General features: G+C 37.9%; 1 protein-coding gene across 6 annotated transcripts in view; it reads right to left on the bottom strand.

Annotated features, from left to right (window-relative positions):
- The window catches only part of CADPS2 (calcium dependent secretion activator 2), a 400665-nt gene that overhangs the window by 101610 nt on the left and 275910 nt on the right, over positions 1–23145 (bottom strand). For all 6 annotated transcript variants that reach the window (XM_058681318.1, XM_058681315.1, XM_058681314.1 and 3 more), the window contains exons 14-16: positions 12630–12731; positions 9226–9289; positions 5846–5969 (exon numbers count right to left, since the gene is read on the bottom strand). In XM_058681318.1, coding sequence (XP_058537301.1) covers positions 5846–5969; positions 9226–9289; positions 12630–12731 — 290 coding nt within the window. The remainder of the gene's footprint in view (positions 1–5845; positions 5970–9225; positions 9290–12629; positions 12732–23145) is intronic.

Here is a 23145-nt window from a genome sequence, read left to right as displayed (position 1 = left end):
TGTTAGCTCTACCCTCTGGAGTGTCACATCCAGGGTCACTGCCTCTGTGTCTCCATCAGACAAAAGCATGACATTCTGCTCTAATATGGCCAATTATTTTTTAAGTAGTTGGTTCTTGTTCTGTATTCTAATTATCCAGGAGTTCCCCTGATTGACCTTGGGCAATGCAGCCTACCTGCTGTCTGAGGTTTTCTTTCTTTTTTCTTTTTCCATGCTGCAAGCAATCTGGTAACTGTTCTACACATATCTTTATTCACTGTTCAAGGAATACCAAACATCCACGAGGCATATTTTACAGTGCTGTGGATACAGCATTTACTAAAATACAGTCTCCTGCCCACATGGAGCTAACACTGTCAGAAAGCATGAAGGATGAATGCCCCACTTTGTCTATGATATAATCTGAAGTGCTATGGAGAAAAATAAGGTGGGGAAAGAGGAGATAAGCAAATTGTAATCCTTTCCAACTTGTGACATTCTGAGACCTGCCAGTGGGGGGAGGGGAGGAGATAAAAAAAGGATTTTGACGGACAACAGTTTTAACCAGATAAGCTTGCGAACAAGGCAGGGGTGGGATGAGGGTGTGGGTAGAGGAGACAGGGACGACCAATCAATCATCGATCAATCAAGACTGGTTCCTGACCTCCCTTTTTTTAGCTATGTGATTCTATTAACTTTTTCTTACATTTTTGAAAAGCAATGCTAATAATAATAATATTTATTACAAAAGGATGTTGTGAGGAAATGAGTTGATACACAGACAATATTTACAAGAGTGGCTGGAACACAAGTACTTGCTCTTATTAAATAACCATTGATTTGGGTTGGGGAAAGAGCCCTCGGCTGTGGTGATGTGGCGGGGTGCTTCCCATGGAGAGCTATCACTTTGAGTCATGCCGCACAGAGGCAGGATGGCCAGCAGACACAGTCTGAAGAGGGCTCTGGTGTCTGAGAGACATGGGTGTGAATTTTAATGACAATAGAATGACTTTTTTGCAAGCATGAGTTTTTTTTTTTTTTTTTTTTTTAATCCTGAATTCCCTTTCCTCTTCTGTAAAGTATTTGTTTTGTAGAGTTGGTTGAAGAGCTAATGGAGCAGTATCAACAGGAAACCTCTGGGACATACAGGCAATCAACACCTTGCAGAATTGTGACAAGTCTTGGACAGAGTTTTTACTCTTTTCTAGATGCTATAAACAACCCGAGGAAAATAATTACAATGCTCAAGAGATGACTGAAAGTATTATCAAGCACTTGAGCTCTTACATATGCAATTGATAGCCTCATTTGTATCCACTCTCAAAAGCATTCCCACAGAAACACTTTCTAACTGTTAGGTTAACTTGCTACCAAATGCAGCTAAGGAAATACAACTGCATGTCTCAAAAACCCCTCTTCTGTTACTTCAGAACCTTCTTCAATTGAGACTACCTTTCCCTTCAATCCACTTAAATTATGGAGATTATGCTGATTCTCCCCCCCCCCCCCCCAAGTGCTTAATTTTAATAGAAACAGTTGCCGACCCTGTCCAGCTTAGCAGCGGAATGGATGCTGAGCAGGTGCAAAGCAGAGCTATCTGGTGGAAGCCAGGCATGTGAGTGAGAGAGAGCTCTTTCCTCTCCCCTCCTCTCTCAGGGGTGACAGGGTGACTTTGCCCAAGCTTCGTCAGGATGCACGGTGACCCTTTCGTATTTCACAGGGGAAGGAGTGTGGCCTCTGTGCGGTAAGGATCAGAACACCTGAGTCTGGCCCCAGCTGGCAGACTCATTTACTTTATGACAGTGGGAAAGCCACTAATAACCTCGGACTTGTTGTATATTCAGGTTAAAAACTGTTCTCAGAACAGGAATATTGTGGGGGCATAAGATGCTCTAACAGGTTTTTAAAAAGTTTGTTAAAGAGCACGGGACTGTTTCTATTACCATGGGCTATCATTTTTTTCAGAGTGCATCCAGCAGTTATAACATGTGCTTTTTTCCATTTCCATGGCTATGAGTGCTTTGTTCCTGTCAGTTGCTAGAGTCAGTTTTGAAAATGATAATGGAAAAAAGGAAGAAGAAATAGAGTGCTCAATGGAAGAATTCAGCTAAAAACAACCAGAGCACCACCATCTATAATTCTACACACACAGGCAAAGTTTGAAAGTGAGAAAACTCAAATAGAAAGGGTCTTAGCTTCTCTATTGCTCCAATGTTCTAGGATGGAACTAATTAACTTGCTGTCTTTCTCTAAAGCAACGAGAACCTCTCCTGTGTCACTGGAGACTGTGCCAGGTGCCGGGATAACAGCAGTGAGCAGGTCGGTAAGGACCTGATTGCAAAGGGCTGAGACAGCGACCCCGAGCATAAGCAGATGAGCACGTAGTTAAATGAATTACAACTGTGGTCAATGAGACCAGAGGAAAGACAACAAGGCATTTAGAAATTCAGAGATCTAGAGCAGCACAATTTCCTGAAAATCAGATTTCATGACCTCTGTCTGCTCCTGTGATTAACAACTTTCAAAGTTAATAACTTCATACTTATTTAATTGCATTTATGTGTTTGACCCTCACACTATTCTTCAAGGGTGGTAAAAGGTGATGGTCTTCTTGTTTAGTTCTGTGGGTCCATTTGCTACTGGTGATCACTTACAATAGGAGTGTCCATCTTTAAAACATAAATACTCGGTATTAATAAAATCTTTGGTTTTTTGCTTTGCATTCATATAAAAATAATTCCTAACTTTACATAAATGTTTTTTTTTTTAGGGCAAATCATTAGCAATAATTCTGGTAACAATCACAGCATTGGGAGGATTCTAGACAAAATGATCTAGTAAACATCCTGAAAAGAACAGAGCAGCTCATTAATAACAAGACACTACACTGCCAACAGCAAAGAAAAGGCAAGCTATGGCAGAAAATGTCCTACATACCATATATCTGACAAAGGGTTAATACCTGTATTATGTAAAGGACCCTGACAACTCAATGGCAAAACCAAGAAAACCAATAGGCACAAGTAACCAAGCTTTTACTTTGTTTTTAAGATTTATTTTTAAAGGCACAGTGACAGAGAAAGAGCTTCCATCTGTCAATTCACTTTCTGTTTGCAGGCAACAGCTAGATCAGGGCTAGGTCAAAACCACGAGCCATAAACTCCATTGAGTTCTCTCCCATGGATGGCAGGAATCTAAGTGCTTGGGCCCTCTTCCATGCTTTCTCTGATGCTTCAGCTGCAAGCTGGAAGCAGAGCATCTGGGCCTTGACCTGGCAATCTCATATACCAGTCTTGTGTGAAGCGGTTTAAAACACTGTGTCCCAATACTGGTCACTATAGAATTCTTCAAAAAAGGACACATAGGGGCCCAGTGCAGTAGCCTAGTGACTAAAGAGCTTGCCTTCTAGGCAGCGGGTCTGGATCTGGCTAGATCTACCTCTCTTGCTTGCTCTCCTTCACTTAACCATTACTCTGCCTTTCAAATGAATACATGTTTTAGAAAGGACAATTACTTTTTGATGTCAGTTATATGAGAAACCTAAAAGAGTCACTCATAGAAGCAGAGAATAGAAATGGTTGCTAATGGGGAGGGAGAAAGAATGAGCTGCTGTTGGTCAAATTATGTACTATGATCCAGGTACACAAGATTAGTAAATGTCAGAGAACTGTCGAGCATGAGAACTGCTAATAGGATGGATCTGACATTAAATGTCTATCACAAAAATAATTAAATAATGAGGGTGGGGAGGTATTTAGAAACGCCAGACTGGTTGAAAGCATAGCCTATGGTGCTGCTTTCACAGCTGTATGCTGATCTCCAAGTCTTTCAAGTTGTATGCATTACGTATAAATAGCTTTTTGTATGTGAATCATACCACAAGAATGGATTAAAAATCATGCCGCCACACTGCGATAATGGCGTACGCATGCAGACACATCAATTACCTGCTTCCTTTTCTGCTGGGCCTAAAACATAAGAAAAGAGAGTTTAGGAGAAAACAGACTCACACTGCCCACAGAAAGTACAAGGCCAATAAAAAATTTAAAAAATGTAGCCCAGTTCCTATGCTTAGCTAAAATTTGATTTTTTGGTTGGTCTGGTCCTGAGAATAAAACAAAACCAATTTTTTTGTTTCTAAATATAAAAGAAGGAGTGAGGGAGACAGGAAAAATCCACTTAAGTTTTTCTTACGTTATGAGCAAGACTATTTTATTTTTCAATAACTGCTTCCTGACAGTAGTCCATCAGTAAATTGCTAATATTTCGTCTCTAGTATATTCTCACCTTGTGTAAGAGCCAGGTAACTCCAGCAAGGGAGAAGGTGAGAGAGACCCCTGCTTACCATCCATCTGATTGGATTACAGGTTTTACTCTTCGCACATTTTTTTATAAGTATAGATATTATTTATCCATATCAAAGTAGATCATATGACTAGAAAAATACAGAGGTAAACAAATATATTGTGTTTTCTCAGTGTTCTTGGCCATGTAAATGGTCAAACAACAACAAAAAAACAAGAATAAAGGACAGCCTTTTTTTTAAAATGGATTGTGACATTTGTATAAAACAATGTTACATTTATTCAAGTCATCTATAAACTTTGTCCAATTTCTAAGGATTTAACTTATTTTATATCAGTTTTTTTCAACCTGTGTTCAGAAAACTTTCAAAACATAAAAATCATTTGGATGAGTACTCCAAATGGAAAACCAACGTGTTTCTCTTCCACTTTCCCCAGATGATCTAACGTTCATTGCTTTCACTCTAACACAACACGATATCATAATTAATGATGTTAAACTGGTAACTAAGGAGCTTTCATGTTGTTATTCTTGTGATATAATATTGGTTGCTATAGTGATGGGATGGCTTTTTTGTTAATCACTCAGGAGGTTGGTTATCGCATGTTCGAAAAGCATGATCAGATTTGGAGAGAATAAAGGAGTAACAACCAATTGTAATCAATATTTTTCATTGGGTGAATTTTGATAAAACCATTCTAATAAAAATAAATCATAAATTTACAATTCTTTAAATTAAATCACATATTAAAGCTACTAAAAATTCTTTTAAAGGCTGATCTTCTTTGTTTTCAGATACAGGTACTTTGGGTGAACCACAAAGACGTCTTCTCCCTCAGCAAATGCTGAATGTGCTGTATAAACTGGCTCTAGGACACTCTGAACAAAGAATTTGAGGCCCCATTTGTTAGTTTTTTTTATATTAAAGGATTGACGCATAAAAGTTGATGTTTGTGTCTGCCAAAAATTCCAATCTACTTATTTCTAAACATTTTAACTATCAGTAGCTAATGAATAAAACCTGAAGAAAGAGAAGAAAATGCACAGTCCTCTCAAGAGCACTAATCTTTCAAGGACATCAACATATTGCAAGCAATTAAAAGCTGCAAGAAGTTCTATCAGTTTATTTCAGCACTTAAAATAATCAACAAGTTTCCTCCTTTCCTGAGTGTCACTGCAGAAAAATAAAATTACATAATACTACGCTGTTACCTATCAAAGAATCCACAGCCCAGAGTTTAAATGTTAGACATACTTACAGTAATGTCAAAAAAATACAACCCATGAAAACACCTTTTGGTTTCTTGAAAACTCAGAGTAAGAACAAAGGACAACTTAAGCATGAATCCTGGGTCTTTCATTCAAGTGGAATCCCAGGAGGCATATTAAAGCAATGAATAGGAAAAAGCTCTTCAGTTCACCAGCTGAGATTTTAATGAGACATTTCCCTTTTACCATGGCACAGGATTGTTCAGGAAAGGAAGGGACTTTTCATAGAACATTCAGTTAATAGGCATTGTTGGCTCTTACTGCCACTTCGGCAACTGCTCACTGCACTGACCTTCTATTTTGGCATATTCTGTGAGCCTAGTGTAATTGATCAAGGCAGCTTTCTCGAGACATTTTCTGACCACTTTCTTCACTTCTTCTACTGGTATGGGAGTGGCAATATCTTTCATTAAAACCTACCGAGAGAGGAGAGAAAGGGAGAGAGGGATGGTCACAGAGAAAGAAGACAGATGTTGCATAAAATAAATATTAAAAACAAATTGTACAAATTGCCCTAGCCCTAACACTGGAAGGGGGTGGGGGCCCTGGGTAAGACAGGGAAGTAATGAGTGGACACTTCCCAACCAGGCACATAATCCTCCAGTCCTGCTCCTCCTGCCTCATTTATGCACATCCAAACCTCCCATAGGCCAGGCCACTATTCAGTGTGACCGTCACTTTTCCTCCAGGGACCCACAACACCATTAGAACAGCTGTGTCAGATCAGGATTACAGTTCACAGGACAAGCAAGAAACTAAGTTTGTCTTACACATTCCAAATTTAAAAGCCTTAAGTCTTTTGAGCAATATATTTGAAAGCAGTAACAAAAATGCTAGCAAGTATAATTTTTGAAATCTAGAAATATGATACTCTTTCATTAATTAAATTTTAACTGTAGTATGTGGAAAATACCAGAATGCATTATAGGAGAGTATAAAAAGGCGGGGAGGAAGGAGGGGACTTCTGAGTGAAACGAGTGCTTAGGGAATAGCAAATGTTAAAATACTTGGAAACTTTCCACAGTTTTGAAAAGCTAACTGATTAGCCTCTTTTGGTCCTTAAACTGTATTTCTGAAGTTTTCCTTAAAATGTTTTTCCTAGTAACAAGAAGAGAAAAATATAATTATATTTGGTATTCAAAATGTAATGCAGTAAACACTTTTTTATGAATAATTGATAACTTTAAAAATTTACTTTAAAACTTACTTAATGATCAACTGCTCACATTAAGGTTTGATAATACCATTAATCAAACTCTAACTTTCCATGTATTTAATGTATTTTTTTCTTGGTTAGCTTTCGGTAAAATTATGAAATATACTGCACAAGATTACTATAGAGAAGACAATGCTTTGTTAGTGTTCTGTTCCATAGCTTGGAAGAAATATTGAAGAGCCAAAAAATATCTACTTCATGTCTTATAATTTTTGTCAGTTCAGTCATATTCAGCAAAATATTATGATCTCTAATTCACTTGCTCATCCAAGCATGTTTGATCCCTGACAACACTTAAAAATTTCGTAGGGCAAGATTTCCTGTTTCGAAAACAGCAAAATACATCATTTAAGAAATTATTCTCGGGCCCGGCGGCATGGCCTAGCCGCTGAAGTCTTCTCCTTGAAAGCCCCGGGATCCCATATGGGCGCCGGTTCTAATCCCGGCAGCTCCATTTCCCATCCAGCTCCCTGCTTGTGGCCTGGGAAAGCAGTTGAGGACGGCCCAATGCACTGGGACACTGCACCCGCATGGGAGACCCGGAAGAGGTTCCTGGTTCCCGGCTTCGGACTGGCACAGCACCAGCCGCTGCGGCTCACTTGGGGAGTGAATCATCGGACGGAAGATCTTCCTCTCTGTCTCTCCTCCTCTGTGTATATCTGGCTGTAATAAAATGAATAAATCTTAAAAAAAAAAAGAAATTATTCTCTAATCAAACATAATTATTCTCCATAATATTCTGACATACAACCCGGAAAATCATTTGGCATTTACTAAAAATATGCAAGCATCAAATATGATTATTTTATACATGATTATTAACAAAATGCAAGTTTAAGATAATTTCTTTCCTTACCAAATATTATAAATCTTTTAGGCTTTCCATGGTGTCAAACTTTAAACAACAGAAGAGAGCTGTTAAAAGGTGGTGTACATGTGTGCCAAAGAGGTGAAAACAGTGCATAAATAGGCCTTACTTGATATTTCCGAGGAGTTGGGCAATGATCTGGAGTGGGGATGGGGACTGTACCTTGTTTCCTGGCAAAAATGTAGATCAAGGGCTGGTAAATGCCAAATGTGGGATGTTAACCCCTGTTTCATGGATTCTCTCATGTTTCTCCCCAAAGTATCACATATTAAACAGTCACATTTAGATTTTATTTTTTTGTGAGTTTTAAGTCAAGAGATTAAAAAAAATGAAATGGTACTTAACATTTGTTTCAATTCAGCAAGAGACATGATTAGTGACTGCAGCTGGAATAGAGGTTACTGTTCATTCTGCCACCTACCAATGACGGGCACAAGGGCATTTCTGCTATTCCGACCTCTTCCCTGCTGGGGGCAGGTAGGAGGCTCTGCCATGGAAACCAGGAGGCAGAGCCTGAAATAGGTTCTCACAACGATGCAGTTAAAAAAAAAAACACAATTTAATGATTTCATGTTAACTATGAATGGTATGAAATAAATAATTTGAAAGCCCTGGGTTATTTGCAGGCTTTAATACGGCAAAAATTCTATACAACAATTACCATATTTCTATAATCAAATACACAATAATCAGAGTAAGAGAAGGACACATAGATGAAATCCGTCTACAATGCAAAATCTTTTTTTATTCAAGTGTTAGTTCTAGGTTTCATTTCCTAAGCACTGAAATAGAGATGTATTTGTACTATATAGTGTTTTTCCTTTTTATTTGTAACAAAGATGCTAATAAACAGTATGATATTAACAATTAATACAGCAAGTGGACAAGAATAAGTGTTTGAAGCCAATACATAGGGAGTAAGAGAGTAAAATCAGGAGCTATAGAAATACTTTTTTTTTTAATATAGACTAGAGATTGACCATCATTAGCTGCAACTAATTTATGAACAAATATACATGTTTCCTCTCAACCTTAACAGCCACAGAAGATATGAACAGAGAGACGTATTCCCATTACAATGATTTTTTTTTCAATATGGAGTCACACATCTTGTTTGAATTTATTTTGAGTAGGGGAAATGAATTTCTATAACTTAAGCATTCATTTAAGGTAACGCAAACTGGAATAATGCTAATAAATTTTGGGATGCATTGTGAGTAAAAGAAATATTGCGAATAGTAGACAATAAACTCCTATTATAGACAAGAGGACTCTGAGAACAAATAGAATTGGGGTGTTAGTAAATGACAACTGTGAGGCCTAAAAAGAAGGTACAATTGTGACTATCTTTAATTTAAAAAGCAAACAATTCTCTCCTGTAAAATAGTCACTACCAAAAGGATGCCATGATGTCAGGATAAGCCGGGTGGGGGCTATGGGAAGACCTCAGCAAGAAGCTCATATACAGGAAGAGCATCAATGTAATGCAGGGAGGAAGTCACACAATGTGAGGGATGCCTAGTTCAATAATGAGCATACACAGCCACTACGATACCACCAGCATTCATAAAACAATGTTCAAACATACCCTTTCAAGTAAGGAAAGTGTAGCTTTTAGAGCTCCCTCAGGTCGTCCAAAGGGAAAGCAGTATCTTCAAAAACAAAAGAAACAAAAAGTCAAAATTCAGAACACAAAAATGGTAAATAATTTTGTTTGTTACTCATCATATTGGAGAACTATGACAAGAGGTTAACATAGAACCAACATGTGCAGGGAACTTTTACTGAAGTATCCCTATCCTTATGATTTCAACAGTTCAAATAGTTAAGATGTTAACTGGAAAAATGTCTAAAGATTGGATGATGCATGAACTCAAAGAACAAGCAAAAAAGACCTCAGGGATTGTAAATGAAGACAATGAATACGCATTCTATAATAAAATCCGTTTCAGGTTTGCTACTCAAACTCAGAGAAAATGAAGTTGTTTCTTTCGTTTCTTTCTATAGGCACTGTGGAAAAGCAGGTCATAGGCAAATCTTGTAGGACAAAAAAGCATCCACTCTCTGTTGACATTTGCCTGTCCATTCCACTGTCTAACTCATTAAGCTGCCCAAACAGCACGTATTGACTGTAGATCTTCTATCAGTGGTCATTTGTCCCAAGAATTTTTATTCCCATAATTTCATACTAAGAGTATTGGATAATCAGAAATAACCATCAGAACCATCAGTTGAGCTCATGGGAAGTTAGTTCACATGGTGGCAACAAGTGCACTATTCCTTAGAATGGGATTTCTCTCTTCAGGTTATCTTCCACTGAAGGAGCACTGAACAAGAAAAGCTTTTTTCCTGCTAGAGGTCCCCTTGCCTTGTTGAACTCCCCTTTTCTCTATTATTCAAGGAAAATTAATTATGGAATAATTCCTCCTTTACATTGTAATCTGAACAGGTTTCCTGAAACTTTTTGCCTGCCTACCTGCTGCCATCCTGTCTTCCTTTCTTCCCGTCCTCTTCCTTCCTTCTGTCTAAAACAAAGCAGCAGCTCAACTTTCTCTAGGATTGAGTTTTGGTTTTATGCCACTTTATGGATGTTATATAGATGTGTTCACTCAAACTCTTCTTCTAACGTTATATTATTTTATTTACTATCAAAACCTTCTGCTTAATCTTGTGTCTCTATCACTCCTCTTCCCCCCTGCCTCACACATACACGTAGGAAAAAGCCACAACTAACTTATTTTGATAGAGGTTTTCCTGTGCTGTGACTTTTTTTTAAAGAGCATCAGCAAATTAGCAAAGTAGCTTTAATCATTTTGGATACTATAAACCTTAATCCACATTTAAATAAGGCACAAATTGAGTTCTTGTAGTCTCCCATTCCCCTGCCTAATCTTTACAGAGAATCTGCATAATCCGCCCATTGTCTTTCCTATTGTTTATTTCCATTAACCTGTAGGGGACACACTTTATGAATGGCATGTCACTGATCCTCAGATTGCATTTAGCATCGCTGGGTTCTGAGGGCCCACTGGGCATGTTCAGAATTAGCATTTGCTAAATGCCCACAATGTGTAAATAATTCAACACATTTACAGAGTCTAAGTAACCCTGAATCAATAAAGTACAGAAAATATGACATGGAAGCTTAATTAATTTTCACATTTCTTAATTTCTTTCACATTTTGAAAGAAACAGATCATTTGGTTATGTCTTTCAGGATAAATATTTTGGGTTTTTTCCACTATGACAGTTCTGTGACACCACAGTGGGAAACATTCAATTGTTACATAAAATTCATCCAAATTTAATACGTAATCTGAGTAAATGGAAGTCAATCTTAGTTCCACTTTCATAAATTTTACAAACAAATGAATCTGCCTAGATTTACCATTATAGACTCTTTCTCTTACTCATATAAAATACAGTATTTGGTGTTTTCTAAGAAAAGTTATCTATACATACATGCAGACATATACACACATACATATATGCATGGTATGAAGAGAAAACTTATACTAAAAGGATTTTTTATGAAAAACAAAGGCTTTATGTCAGTTCCACCTGTCCCAAGTCATTTCTACCTGCTGAAAAAAAAGTTACTAACTTCTAGCTGATTTGCTTGGTAATTCATATCCCTATATTACACATGAGTATTTACAGTTCCCGATATTTCATTTTAGATAATATCCTATCAATTTTCCATTACAAAAGAAAACCAGTGAGCTTTGATTTTGCATTATTGAAGGACAGGCACTTGGTTCAAGCAGGCAAGTTGTCTTTGAGGATGTCTGCAATCTATACCAGAATGCCTGGTTTGAGTCCTAGCTTCACTTTTGAGTCACCTGCCAGCTAATGTGCACCCAGGGAGAAACCAGGTGATGCAAATGACGGCTAAAGCACTTGGGTACCTTCCAACGGACTTGGAAGACGCAAACTGAGTTCTGGGCTCTGTCATCAGTCTGACTGAACCCTGGCTGTATGGGCAGTCGTAGAGTGAATCAGCATTTGGAAGATCTTTCTTCCCTCTCTCAGCCTTTCAAATAAAATGAAAGTAAATAATTTTAAAAATAAACTTAAAAAAAAGAGTTATTTATTTTTATTGGAAAGTCAAGTATAAAGAGAGGAGGAGAGACAGACAGAAAGATCTTCCATCCACTGGTTTATTCCTAAAGTGGCCGCAAGAGCCACAGCTAAGCCAAGTGGCAAAAAAAGCCTCTTTCTGGAACTTCTCTTTGGCTTAAATTTTATTGTACATATTAATTAAAATAACCCCAAACTCTGTTCCAGGTGCAAAAAATTGGAAAAAAAATTAAATCTTTCCAATAAAAATAAATAAATCTTAAAGGAAAGGAAGAAAAGAAAAAACACCAAACCCTTCTGTTTTGTTGCTTTAGTTTCTGCAGGAACACGAGCCAGATAGGTTTAACCACTGAGTTCCTTTGGGTTAACATAATCAAGGAAAAGAAATGCTATCAAGATATTCCTGTTTCACTTTGAAAATGTATCTTTGTATTGCTATCTTAATTTCTGAGGAAGCAGCTGTGCTTGGTTGGTGCTGTGGCCTGTGTTTTCACAGAAGGTGCAAAAGGCTATGTATCTTATAACTACATTCCATAAGCAATGTGAAGAGTAGAGAGAGGAAAAGAGGAACACCTCCATTGCGGGACTAACAAGGTCTTCTTGTCTGGTGCAGAGACAAGCAGCCACACTCACTGGAAGTGAGCAACGGGCTGCCCAAGGATGAAGAAGACAAGAGGAGGCAGGAGGTACAGTGGAGCAAAGGGGAACGGCCACACAAAAAGAGGGAAAACTGAAAGGCAGGCTATGAACCACACTCTAGATAGAACATGGATTACGTTGTACAGGCAACGGGTGGCAAAGGGTGGATAGACACCGATAACGCTTGAGCAGAGGACAGATGATAAACTGCAATACGGGAATGAAAGCCAAAGAAGGAAAACAAATACTTGTACAAATGGGCAGAAGATACACCTGAAATGGCTTATCTGATTTTCTAAAAGGGAAGACAGTCTCTCTTTTATCTCTTCAAATCTTTCTTTTTCTTCCATTGAAACAGTTCCAATTCCATCAGGCCTGAAGAAAAAAAAAGCAATTTATTTTCATACACTTTATACATGTATACATACATGTATTATATCTTCACCTAAAATTTACACAATTCAGGGGAAATCAAACTGACCATAACACATATATTAGCTGTGTTTACAGTGAACTTTATCAGTGACAGAATAAATGGCTTTGCCTTTTGATCTGGAATGAATGGAATGGAGCCATTTTCTTCTAGACCACCTTCAAGGTAAAGGATTACAATAAATAGTTCCCAGTTCTGCACCAAACAATGACTAGTCCTTGAGACTGGCAGGGGAAAGTATATCTTATAGAGGTGTTAAACATTTGAGCAATTAAATCTGTTGAATAGAAAAATTATTAAAGTAAAGCAAACTGAACGGAAGCCAAAATGTCTTAACTACTTCTCTTCCAAATAAAAATTAACCTAACATGAAATTGGAGATTTAATTTTAATTACTATCGAAAACATAGAAATTTGGGTTACAGTTAGAGGTTTATGACTATTTTCGTTTCCTTATGCATGCAAATAAATAAAAACAAATATTAGAATAAAAGTATACAGAGAAGAAAGACTAGCTGTGTTTCATTTCAGGATTTTGTTGTATATATCTGTGAAATCAATATGAATTTTAATATTATAAATAGCATCTGTGAAGGCTGCAAAGGAATATTTTACTGAAATGAGAACACACAAAATGTATTCAACAGCAAGGACTCAGAATTTACTTGGTATTATTTTAACTCTTTGTATACTAACAATCTACAATTTTAAACAATTTGTAACTTTCGTCTGTAGACAGAGGAAAAACGTATTGATCTTTTATTCATTTCAAGCTGTATTCATGTATCTCAACAAAATGATTCTAACATACTTGCTAATTAATATCAATCACTTGATCCTTTTCATTTTCTTATTAAGAACAAACCTCATGTATTTCAAAGGTACAATTCATTTGCTTTTTTATATGTTTATTTTTCTATACATTATAATTACATGTTTTTGTTGTTTGAATATACAAATTTTAATTTTCATTTATAGCGATGGTAGAAATAACAAAGAAAACAAGCAGTTAAAGTGACTTTGCTAACATGATTTCTATTTGATGTGCCCACTGACTTCTATATATATATATATGTGCAAGTGTGTATGCATGCAGACATGTTTGATGCTTGTTAACTAGTCAATTAAGATAAAAGCAATTAATTTTAAGTCCTACCTGCATCGTGCTGACATATGAACTTTTATTAATATAAATACATCATTTAATTACACGGATTTTATTCCAATGCAGAGCAAATAATTTGTTCCTCTAGAAACTAACATGTTTTTGGATTGTATGCTTTAAAAATATTAAATGTGGCTTACGGTAACATTTCATTCCCAAATAGGGACATGTTAATCATTCAATGCCACATTTAGTACATCAATCTCATTTATTCTTTAAGAATGTGTTTTGAATGCTAACAGTGGTAAAACAAGCTGCAAACTACTTGTCTTTCAAATATATTTAGGAAGAAAATGCCAAATTTACATATTACAAAGCAATCAAGTACAAATATGAATTAATCCCAATGTTTAATATTAATTTAAAAATTGTTTTTTCATACTATCTCAATCATTTCTCACTGAACAAATGATAGCTATAACTTACAAATAATTACAGATCAAGAACAAAACCAAGGAATCCTATGTAAGTAAGACAAAAGCTGTATCTAAATTGTGTTATTATTTAGGCAGAAACAAGAATGCTGTGGGTGGTTACTTCATCGCTGATACAAGATGAAAAGGAACAAAGAACTTATCGTTACTCTGTTAACTGACGTGATCTGTTAGCTTAGAACTTTGCCAGCTGTCACATGGTTACACTTGAATGGATTTTCCTGTTTGGTTTAGCTGCTAAACTAGACTGTGACCTACAGAATAAGCTGTCCTGTCATATTAAACTTCAGTGGAAGCAGCGGTTCAGGTAATGAGAACTGAGAAAGGTAAGTCAGAGAAAACTTACCTGAGTCAACCCTTCACTAAGATAAAGACTGCTACACAAAGGAAAGAGCTTCCATTTTACTGAGTTAATTACTAAATCATGCTAAACATAACATTAAGTAATTTGGACCTTATTCACATTTCCCTATTTGTTTTGGAGATCTATTTATTTATTTGAAAGTGTTTCCCAGGCCATTAGCAGGGAACTGAAGCAGAAGAAGGATGGCAGAAACTAAAATTGGTGCTTAAGTGGGATGCCAGCACCAAAGCGACCATGTCACAGAGCAGACCCCAACACTCCTCCCTATTTTAGGGTTCTGCACAAACGAATGCTACAGAGGGTACTGAATATTACTTATGTGAAGCAGCACTCTATAACAAAGCTGTTGAGAAGGAACTGCACATGTGCTGCAGTTAAGTCTCAGGGAACAGTCCCTTCTACAATAATGCCTCAGAGTCAATACTAGTACTGCATTATTTGTCAAGGTCTTGTCACTGCCATCATTAAAGCCAACATAAGGGAGAATCAAGATGGCAGAAAAGGGTAAGGGCACGTTTAAACAGACGTGCAAATATTAGCCAGTGTGAAGCAGAGAGGGCACATGCCAGGAAAAAGGAGAGGACAGAACAACAGCAGAGGGGTATCTGGAGACTGACAGACACAGGAAAGCAGTGGATACAATGGAAAGGTGTTGCAGCAACTGACACCCCAGCAGCATCCAGCAAGTGGTGATCTGAACTCCACCAGCAGCCGGAACCACACCAGCAACAAGGTAGGAAGGGACTTATACTGGGAGCTCAGGAGGTGAACCCAAACAAAGAACTGCCCATCCTGCTGGTCTGTTTGACTTGACCAGGAGCAGAGACAGAGCAGCAGGTCCCAGATGGGCAGTGCAGGAACAGGGTGGATTTCACAACCCAGTCCATCTTCTAGAACCATATCGGGTGCCATTTTGTTTAAGGAGGCAACGGCTATGGGGCAGGACGGCATATGCACTGAGTTGGGAGTGAACTCATCTCTGACTCAGTGAACTGCAACATCGTGGCATCCTACGGGTTCCATCCAAGATAGGGCCACGTAGCCCTCAGACCTGACGGCCAGCAGATCAAGAACTCTAGTAGTGTTGCATCAGGCACCATATTGTGCAGTGTGGCAAAGAAGTTAAGACTGCAGGGACAACAGTGAGCTGCACATGCACTGAGCTCAGCGAGAACTCACTGAGCTCATTGCATTGCACTGGTCCCACAGGAAAACAATGCCGACTATGGCTTCCCTGAGCAGTTATCTCCCTGGTCCTTCTCATTCTTTCCTTGATGGAGTACTGGCCACACACTACTGTGAGCCTCTTCAATACAACTCACTTCCTAGCACTCCTTGGTTGTAACCCTATTATGATGAACATCAATGCACCACAGAAGCCTTTAACATGGTCTGTAAGACTCGATGTGAGCCTTGCTCCCATCCTCATCACCCAGCTTCATCTACTTTGCTCTTCTCTTTTGTTCTTCCACTCCTGCTAGTTGGTCTCCAAAAGGAAGCATGGTCCAACAGTCAGAACTCTGCTCGTGTTGCCTCCTCTCCCTGGCCACTCTTCCCTAGGCATATACACTGCTTATTCACTCCCTCCCTTCTGGTTTGTACAAAGGCACCTGACTAAGATGGAAGAGTTCTGGTCCAACCACTGTCTACAGAGGGTTTATAATCCGAATTCCACAGGTCCCTTTGCATTTAATATGCTTATACATGTGCTTCCCATCCAATGTGATGCATTTACTCATTTTCGCATTATCTGCTTTCATGCTGTGTCCCTGTTGCCAAGAATATAGCTTTCATATAAAGCTGATGTTTAATGCATACCTGTTGAGGGAATGAATGAATGATACAGAATATAAAAGTATTAGGTATATGAGAATATGACAAATCATAATAATTCTTCGTAAGATTTGCAAAATCATGTATTTACAATTGTTATACATTATTTTATATTATGATCATCATTGTAATACTAATTATGATTAAAATTTGTTGGAAACATTATCATGTAACAGTATAAAAATCGGAATTTCATGAAAAGCAAACAGAAAAAGGAGTTGCACTTAAAAATTTGGGAAGTCATATTTCAATATTTGTAAAGAGATTAGTAAAATTCCACAAATATGCATGTTTAGACAATGTTCAGTGGTTAGCTGTCACCTGAATTAGTGAAAATTCATTTTAAATCTCAAGAAATAACTTTTAACAGAAAATAGTTGTAAAAGTGTAATAATGTTATTGACACTGACAAAAGACAGTGGTAATCTTGGTTATTCAGAAATTCCAACATAAAAATCCATTCTCAATGATCGTCGCTATTGGCTTCTGGGAAATAGCAGACAAGAATAACTTTCTGTAAAAAAAGACGTATGCTGCATTTCAGAAAGATGTAAGAGAAAAGTGAAAACTGGGTTGCAGAATCAAGCATCCAAGAAGAATAGAAACATATGAAGCAATCTGAAAATTCCAGTACAGGCTAATTTGATAACTCTACTTTCCTTGTTCAAACGGTTTCCAGTTCACATATTTTATAGTTCCCTTTTTAGTTTAATAGAAAATATATTGGAGTCCTGTTAAAATGAATAAAAATAAATTTTGGCATTGTTACTATTCCTTTTGTGGGAGCAATTCTGATTAAAGATGACTGCCAACAGTTTCCAAAATATTCAAGTAACACTGATCCTTTGAAATGCAATAAGAAAATGGAGTAAACATTTAAAATGCTTTTAAGACAAAACAAATTATGTGACCATCTTGAAGATTCAAAGCATATTAAGAAAAATATTTATGAAAATATTTCACATATATCAAGCTATATTAATGAAAATATTTCACAAAGAAATTTGCAACTTTGTTTAATCAGCACTTACCAAAATTAGTCATGGGATCGCCATACAATTGCGATTTAAAAGTCATTCATACTGATGATTATCTGTCCTATTACATAGTGAAAACTGTAATTTTTTTAATGGTTATTTCCTTTATCAGCTAGACAGCTTCCAGGGAGGAAAAAGATAAACGTGTCCTTGGCTTGCTTCTATCCATGTGTCTTCATATTTCCTGCTGCAGAATGCCAAGGAAACTGGGGGCTGAATGAACGCACCAGGGGTTCACACCGTACAGTACAGCCTGGTTCAATGGACTGGGTGGATTTCTTTCAAACTCTTGGTCCTTTTCACCTCACCAGATAAGTTTGCCTGTCTTGAAAGTTTGGTGGTTTATTATAAAAGGTTATTTTGCAAGCAGTGAGTAGGCAGACAACGAAGTCCATGGCGTTTTTTGGGGTTTCTTACAGACTGGCTTTCACCTGCCCCCTCCTAGGAGGATCCTATGACATCTTAGCTTCCTCCAGAGAGAGTGAGAAGGGGAGAGACACCTAGAGGGCATTTCTGAATTGTCGATTCTGTCTGCAGCACAGCAGGTAAAAGTCACTTTGCACTTCGTGTATTTCCCACCAATATCCATTTGTGAACAGAATGGAGAGGAGAGGAAGTCACAGCACGAGAATAAGAAATGACGGAAGATGATGAAGGAGAAAACAAGAATTCCTTCTTTTGTGTTTCCCAACCTGAGACACCACCTATTGTTTCAATCAAAATGATCTATGTTTTGGATGGTCAAACATTCCACTATCAGTAACTTCTCACTTCGAAAATACTAAATATCTGGAAGAAGGAATTAACTATATTCCTGCATGCTCATTATAATTCAATATATTTTCTATGGCAAAATATTTAGAATCGGAAGTCTTATTTTTTTCTTTTTAAAAATATTTCTTCTCTCATAATCCTATTCTTATTTGAATTTTGAACTGCACTCTGATTCCCTTGGCAGTTTAGCAAACAGTAGAAAATTCTACAAGGGAGGCAACAATCTGGCTTTAAGAAGGCACAGAATCTTGAGACTTTGTTTTTTTTCTATTCTAACTATTTAATTCAAACTAAGATCATTGTTTACACTTCTACAACTCAAGATAAACCAAATACAAAAAAGCAATTCAGAATAAAAATAGTTAAATTTGATTCAGAGTTTACTCTAACATAAATATTAAACTATGACCCACCCTAATAGTCTTTTCACAGAATATCACATATTATAATTTCATAGACAATATGAGTTGAGAAAATTCATAAAACTAAAACTAAAAAAATTTCTACAAATGATCCAACTGTAAATAAGAGATAATAGTGTAAATTAACATTCTATTCTCTACAAATCTATTTACAAAATGTGCATATTGACTTTTCATATTGACTCTTACAAGTCTCCTTTCATTTAAATGTTAATATATGCCTTTGTAAAGTCTGCTATTATATCATATTGATATGCTATAATTTATTAATGTAATACCTAATCTCATATTATTTATTTTCACCCTTATCTGATTGTTTCTTTAGGATAAATTCTTAAAAATATATTGTTGTATGCCTGGTGCAGTAGTCTAGCGGCTAAAGTCCTCGCCTTGTATGTGCCAGGAAAGCAGAAGAGGATGGCCCAAAGCCTTGGGACCCTGCACCCGTGTGGACTCTTGGCTTCAGATCAGCTCAGCTCCAGCTATTGTGGCTGCTTTGGCCCTACAGTGTTCTTCAGCAACACATCTGGAGGGTTGCAAGGTTCCTCTGTAAGACCTGGGTAACAGATGACATGAGGCACCAACTCGATGCTCCTTCACTCTGTGGCAATGACATTTGTCTCTTCCGTGCTGCTACCCCCATGACGCCCTCTGAATTCACCTGAGCACTGTCAGTCTTCCCAATCTTTACCAGTTTGTTTAATGAACACAATGAATATAGAATGTCATCACTTAATTTTTAAGATTTATTTATTTTGATTGGAAAGTCAGATTCTGAGGAGAAGAGACAAAGATCTCCCATCTGCTGGCTCACTTCCCAAGCAGCTGCAATGACAGGAGCTGAGCTATATGAAGCCAGGCGCCAGGAGCTTCTTCCAGGTCTCCCATGTGGGTGCAGCGTCCCAAGGCTTTGAGTTGTCCTCTACTGCTTTCCCAGGCTACAAGCAGGGAGTTGGAAGGGAAGTGGAGCAGTTGGGATATGAACCGGCACCTATATGGGATCCAGGCATGTGCAAGGCGAGGACTTTAGCCACTAGGCGATCACCCTGGGCCCATTACTTAATCTTAAAGCAATACTGTATGCTTTATGAAGCACTTCTACCATTCTATTTGACATATGTAGGAATCGCATCCGGTAGGTAGAGCATTGTTACTGCTTACAACGAAAACATGAGAAATGAAGTTTACATTAGGAGTAACTGTTCAATAATAACAGCACTGCTTCACTATTAATCTTACAGTTGGGCAGGTATTGATGTGACTGCTGGAAAAGGCGGATTTGGGGCTAGTCCAGTCTCACAATCCTCCCTCTGTGCACATCTAAATGTCATTCACTAAGGCTACCCTCCTACTTCTAGATGTTCAGCATATAGGGAACCTGTCAGAACAACCAAGTCACATACGGATGACCTTGCTTATGAGGTTAGACCTGGATCTGGCTGTGCCACCATGCCAAGGAAGAGTCCCTTGGTTCGCATTTGTGTGGCATTAACACTTACTTTCTTTTGGGCATATATCCAAGACTCAAATTAAGAAATGGTAGTGATGGGCCTGTTGTGGTCGCCTGGTGGTTGAATTCCTTGCCTTGCCCACACCAGGAGCCCACATGGGCATCAGTTCATGTCCTGGCTGCTTCACTTCCCATCCAGCTCCCTGCTTATGGCCTTGAAAAACAATAGAGGATGGTCCAAAGCTTTGGGACCCTGCACCCATGTGGGAGACCCAGAAGAGGCTCCTGGCTTCTGGCTTTCGATTGGGTTGGCTCTGGCTGTTGCAGTGACTTGGGGAGTAAACCAATGGATGGAAGATCTTTCTTTCTATCTCTCCTTCTCTCTGGAAATCTGATACTCCAATATAAATGAATAAATCTTAAAAAAGAAGAAACTAATTAAAATGTGTGATGATCCTCTCCGGTGCAATACCAATGATTTTATTTAAAAAGAGGTACTGCCTTTAAAATCAGAGGCAGAAGTAGAGACATCATGTCTGAAGTGATAAGCAAGGAGAAATGTTAGCTTATGGAAGCCAGAAGAGTGATGGGATGACTCTGACTGACGTCCATGAAGGTTGCCTGCAGTTTGCGACACAAGCTGGAATTCAAGGGAAGCACTGGTAACTTCATCTGTAAACTATAACAGGTGTTGCTCATGGACACCACCCTAGCAGGTAAGCAGGTCCAAGTCAGCTTTTGTCAGACATGTAGCAGCTGGAAGACGGCCTACTGAATCATACAGAGGAGTCGGCAAATGCTGTGTGTCTAACAGTGAATTAGGACACAAAAGCCATTCTGTGTTGCTGCTTCCCGTCCCTCATCCTCAGACTTATCAAACCAAGACGTATACCAACACACATCAAGCTAGAACTTTGCCCTGCACTGCATTGTCTCTGAAGTCTCTTTTCTCCCTCCTGACAGTCCCAGCCGGCACTGTGGCTGCTTGAGAGGCTGTTATTCATGATGTGTGCGACTGTCATCCTGCATCAGGGTGTCTGCTGCTGTCCTTGAGTCATTTTTTCTCTTTCTTCCTTTCTTTCTCAGTCTTGGTGCCGGCCAGATCTTTTCTGTGTAACTCTATTATTTTATTTCTGAAACATTCAGAATGCTATTAAGAGATGTGTGTGCACCGAAAAAAAAATACATCCAGACAGCTCAAAACTGAGTAATAAGATGTGCTTCCTTGCAGATCTCAAATTCAGAGGGCACCACTGTCCTTCACTTCAATCAGTCACAAAAGGTAGGCTTTTTCTCCCTTTGAATTTCTGACAGAGGTAGCACAGGTAATGAGTAAGCAAGCTATCTGAATGTGTGTCTGCACAGATTTAAAATATGGCAATAAAAAAAGACCCTGACTAATGCTGTAGAAAGCTTGGACTTAACATTGAAAGCCTTTTCAACAAAAGTCTGTATAAATATAAGATGTTACAGACATGCTTAAGAGGAACACATCATCATGAAAAGAGGTTACTATTAGAAATGAAAATAAGAGTGTAATTGCAACATTCCAACTTTATATAAGTATTACAGTAATAACTATACATTTTTCCTGTTTTTCCTCTTCTCACATGTTACATCTTTGTGGACAGTGACAAAAGGAAGTATACTCCAAAAATAAATCAAACAACACTGACAAACTATTTTATAGTTAGACAGTACTCTCACATCGCTGTCTTCCCCTCTTTAAATATAAGAACTATGAATTTTAGAAAGGTTAAATGATTTGTCCAACATGGATAAGCTTGCAAATTCCAGACCTAGAACTCCAACAAACATCTTTTTCCATTGTTAATCTTCCCCACGCATGACAACATTACTTGATGATATCTTTAGATCATAAATGTCACTGAAAACATCCCTGATTTCTGCTTATTGTACATAATAGCTAGTTTAAACTGAGGTTCACATTTCCTTCGAACCCACATTTTTTCTTACTTCCTAAGCTCAGGACTCCTAAACACTGATTCACATGCTGACCTAGATTTTTGATCATAAACTACTGCCAGAGATACCTGAACATGGGCTTATTTTAATCTTTCAGAAAGCAGATTTAATGTGTAGCATTAAGGCTAATAAAGGCTTGCATATATAAATATGTCTTAAGTTACACATCAGAAAATATGATAAACAATAATTTTACAGAATAAAGGTAACTATAGCTACCTATAAATTCAAATCAGATTGCCTCCCACGTGGCATTAAGAGCACCTAGTGGTCCCAGTGACTTTCCATTAAACTCAAACACATCAATTTTGAGAACAAATTAGCTAAATTTCCCATGCAATTTTCTCAGTTTTCCTTTACCTTTCTATATGGACAAGCAGGAGACCGGATTCCACAATATCCTGTGGATTTATCTGTTTCACTGCACATTTATTTCCTGCATTGCACAGTGCTGCTAACACTGGGTTGACTTGTGACATCCATTAGTAAGGGGGTATTATGACAGAGACAGGAGACAACAGTCTTACCAAAACGGTGCCTAACTCTGTCGATGATGAGTCATCCTCACTGGCCCTTGGAGTTCCACACATAACGGGCATGGAGGGCTTGGTTTGGGATAACGGGAGAAATGACTGCTTTTGGTGATGTCACATTTTACAAGTAAGCCTTGCTTTATGATCAGGTGAAAGCCCAAATCGATTCTGAGGATCGGTTTGTTCATTCATTTATTTATTTTTATGACATGGTTCTATAAAAGCAGTAATTTCCCCCTTCCAACCCCTCTATTCCTTCCCTCCCACCATTTCCCCCACATCATAAGAGTATAGTCATTTGGCAACAGTTATAAGTCCAATATCCTGCCTCTTAAGTGTATTGCAGCACTGTAGGAAC

Source organism: Ochotona princeps, chromosome 25, assembly GCF_030435755.1.
Source record: "Ochotona princeps isolate mOchPri1 chromosome 25, mOchPri1.hap1, whole genome shotgun sequence".
NCBI classification, from domain to species: Eukaryota; Metazoa; Chordata; class Mammalia; order Lagomorpha; family Ochotonidae; genus Ochotona; species Ochotona princeps.
The sequence above is the reverse complement of the archived record's forward strand: the minus strand, read 5'-3'. Positions and strand labels throughout refer to the sequence as shown.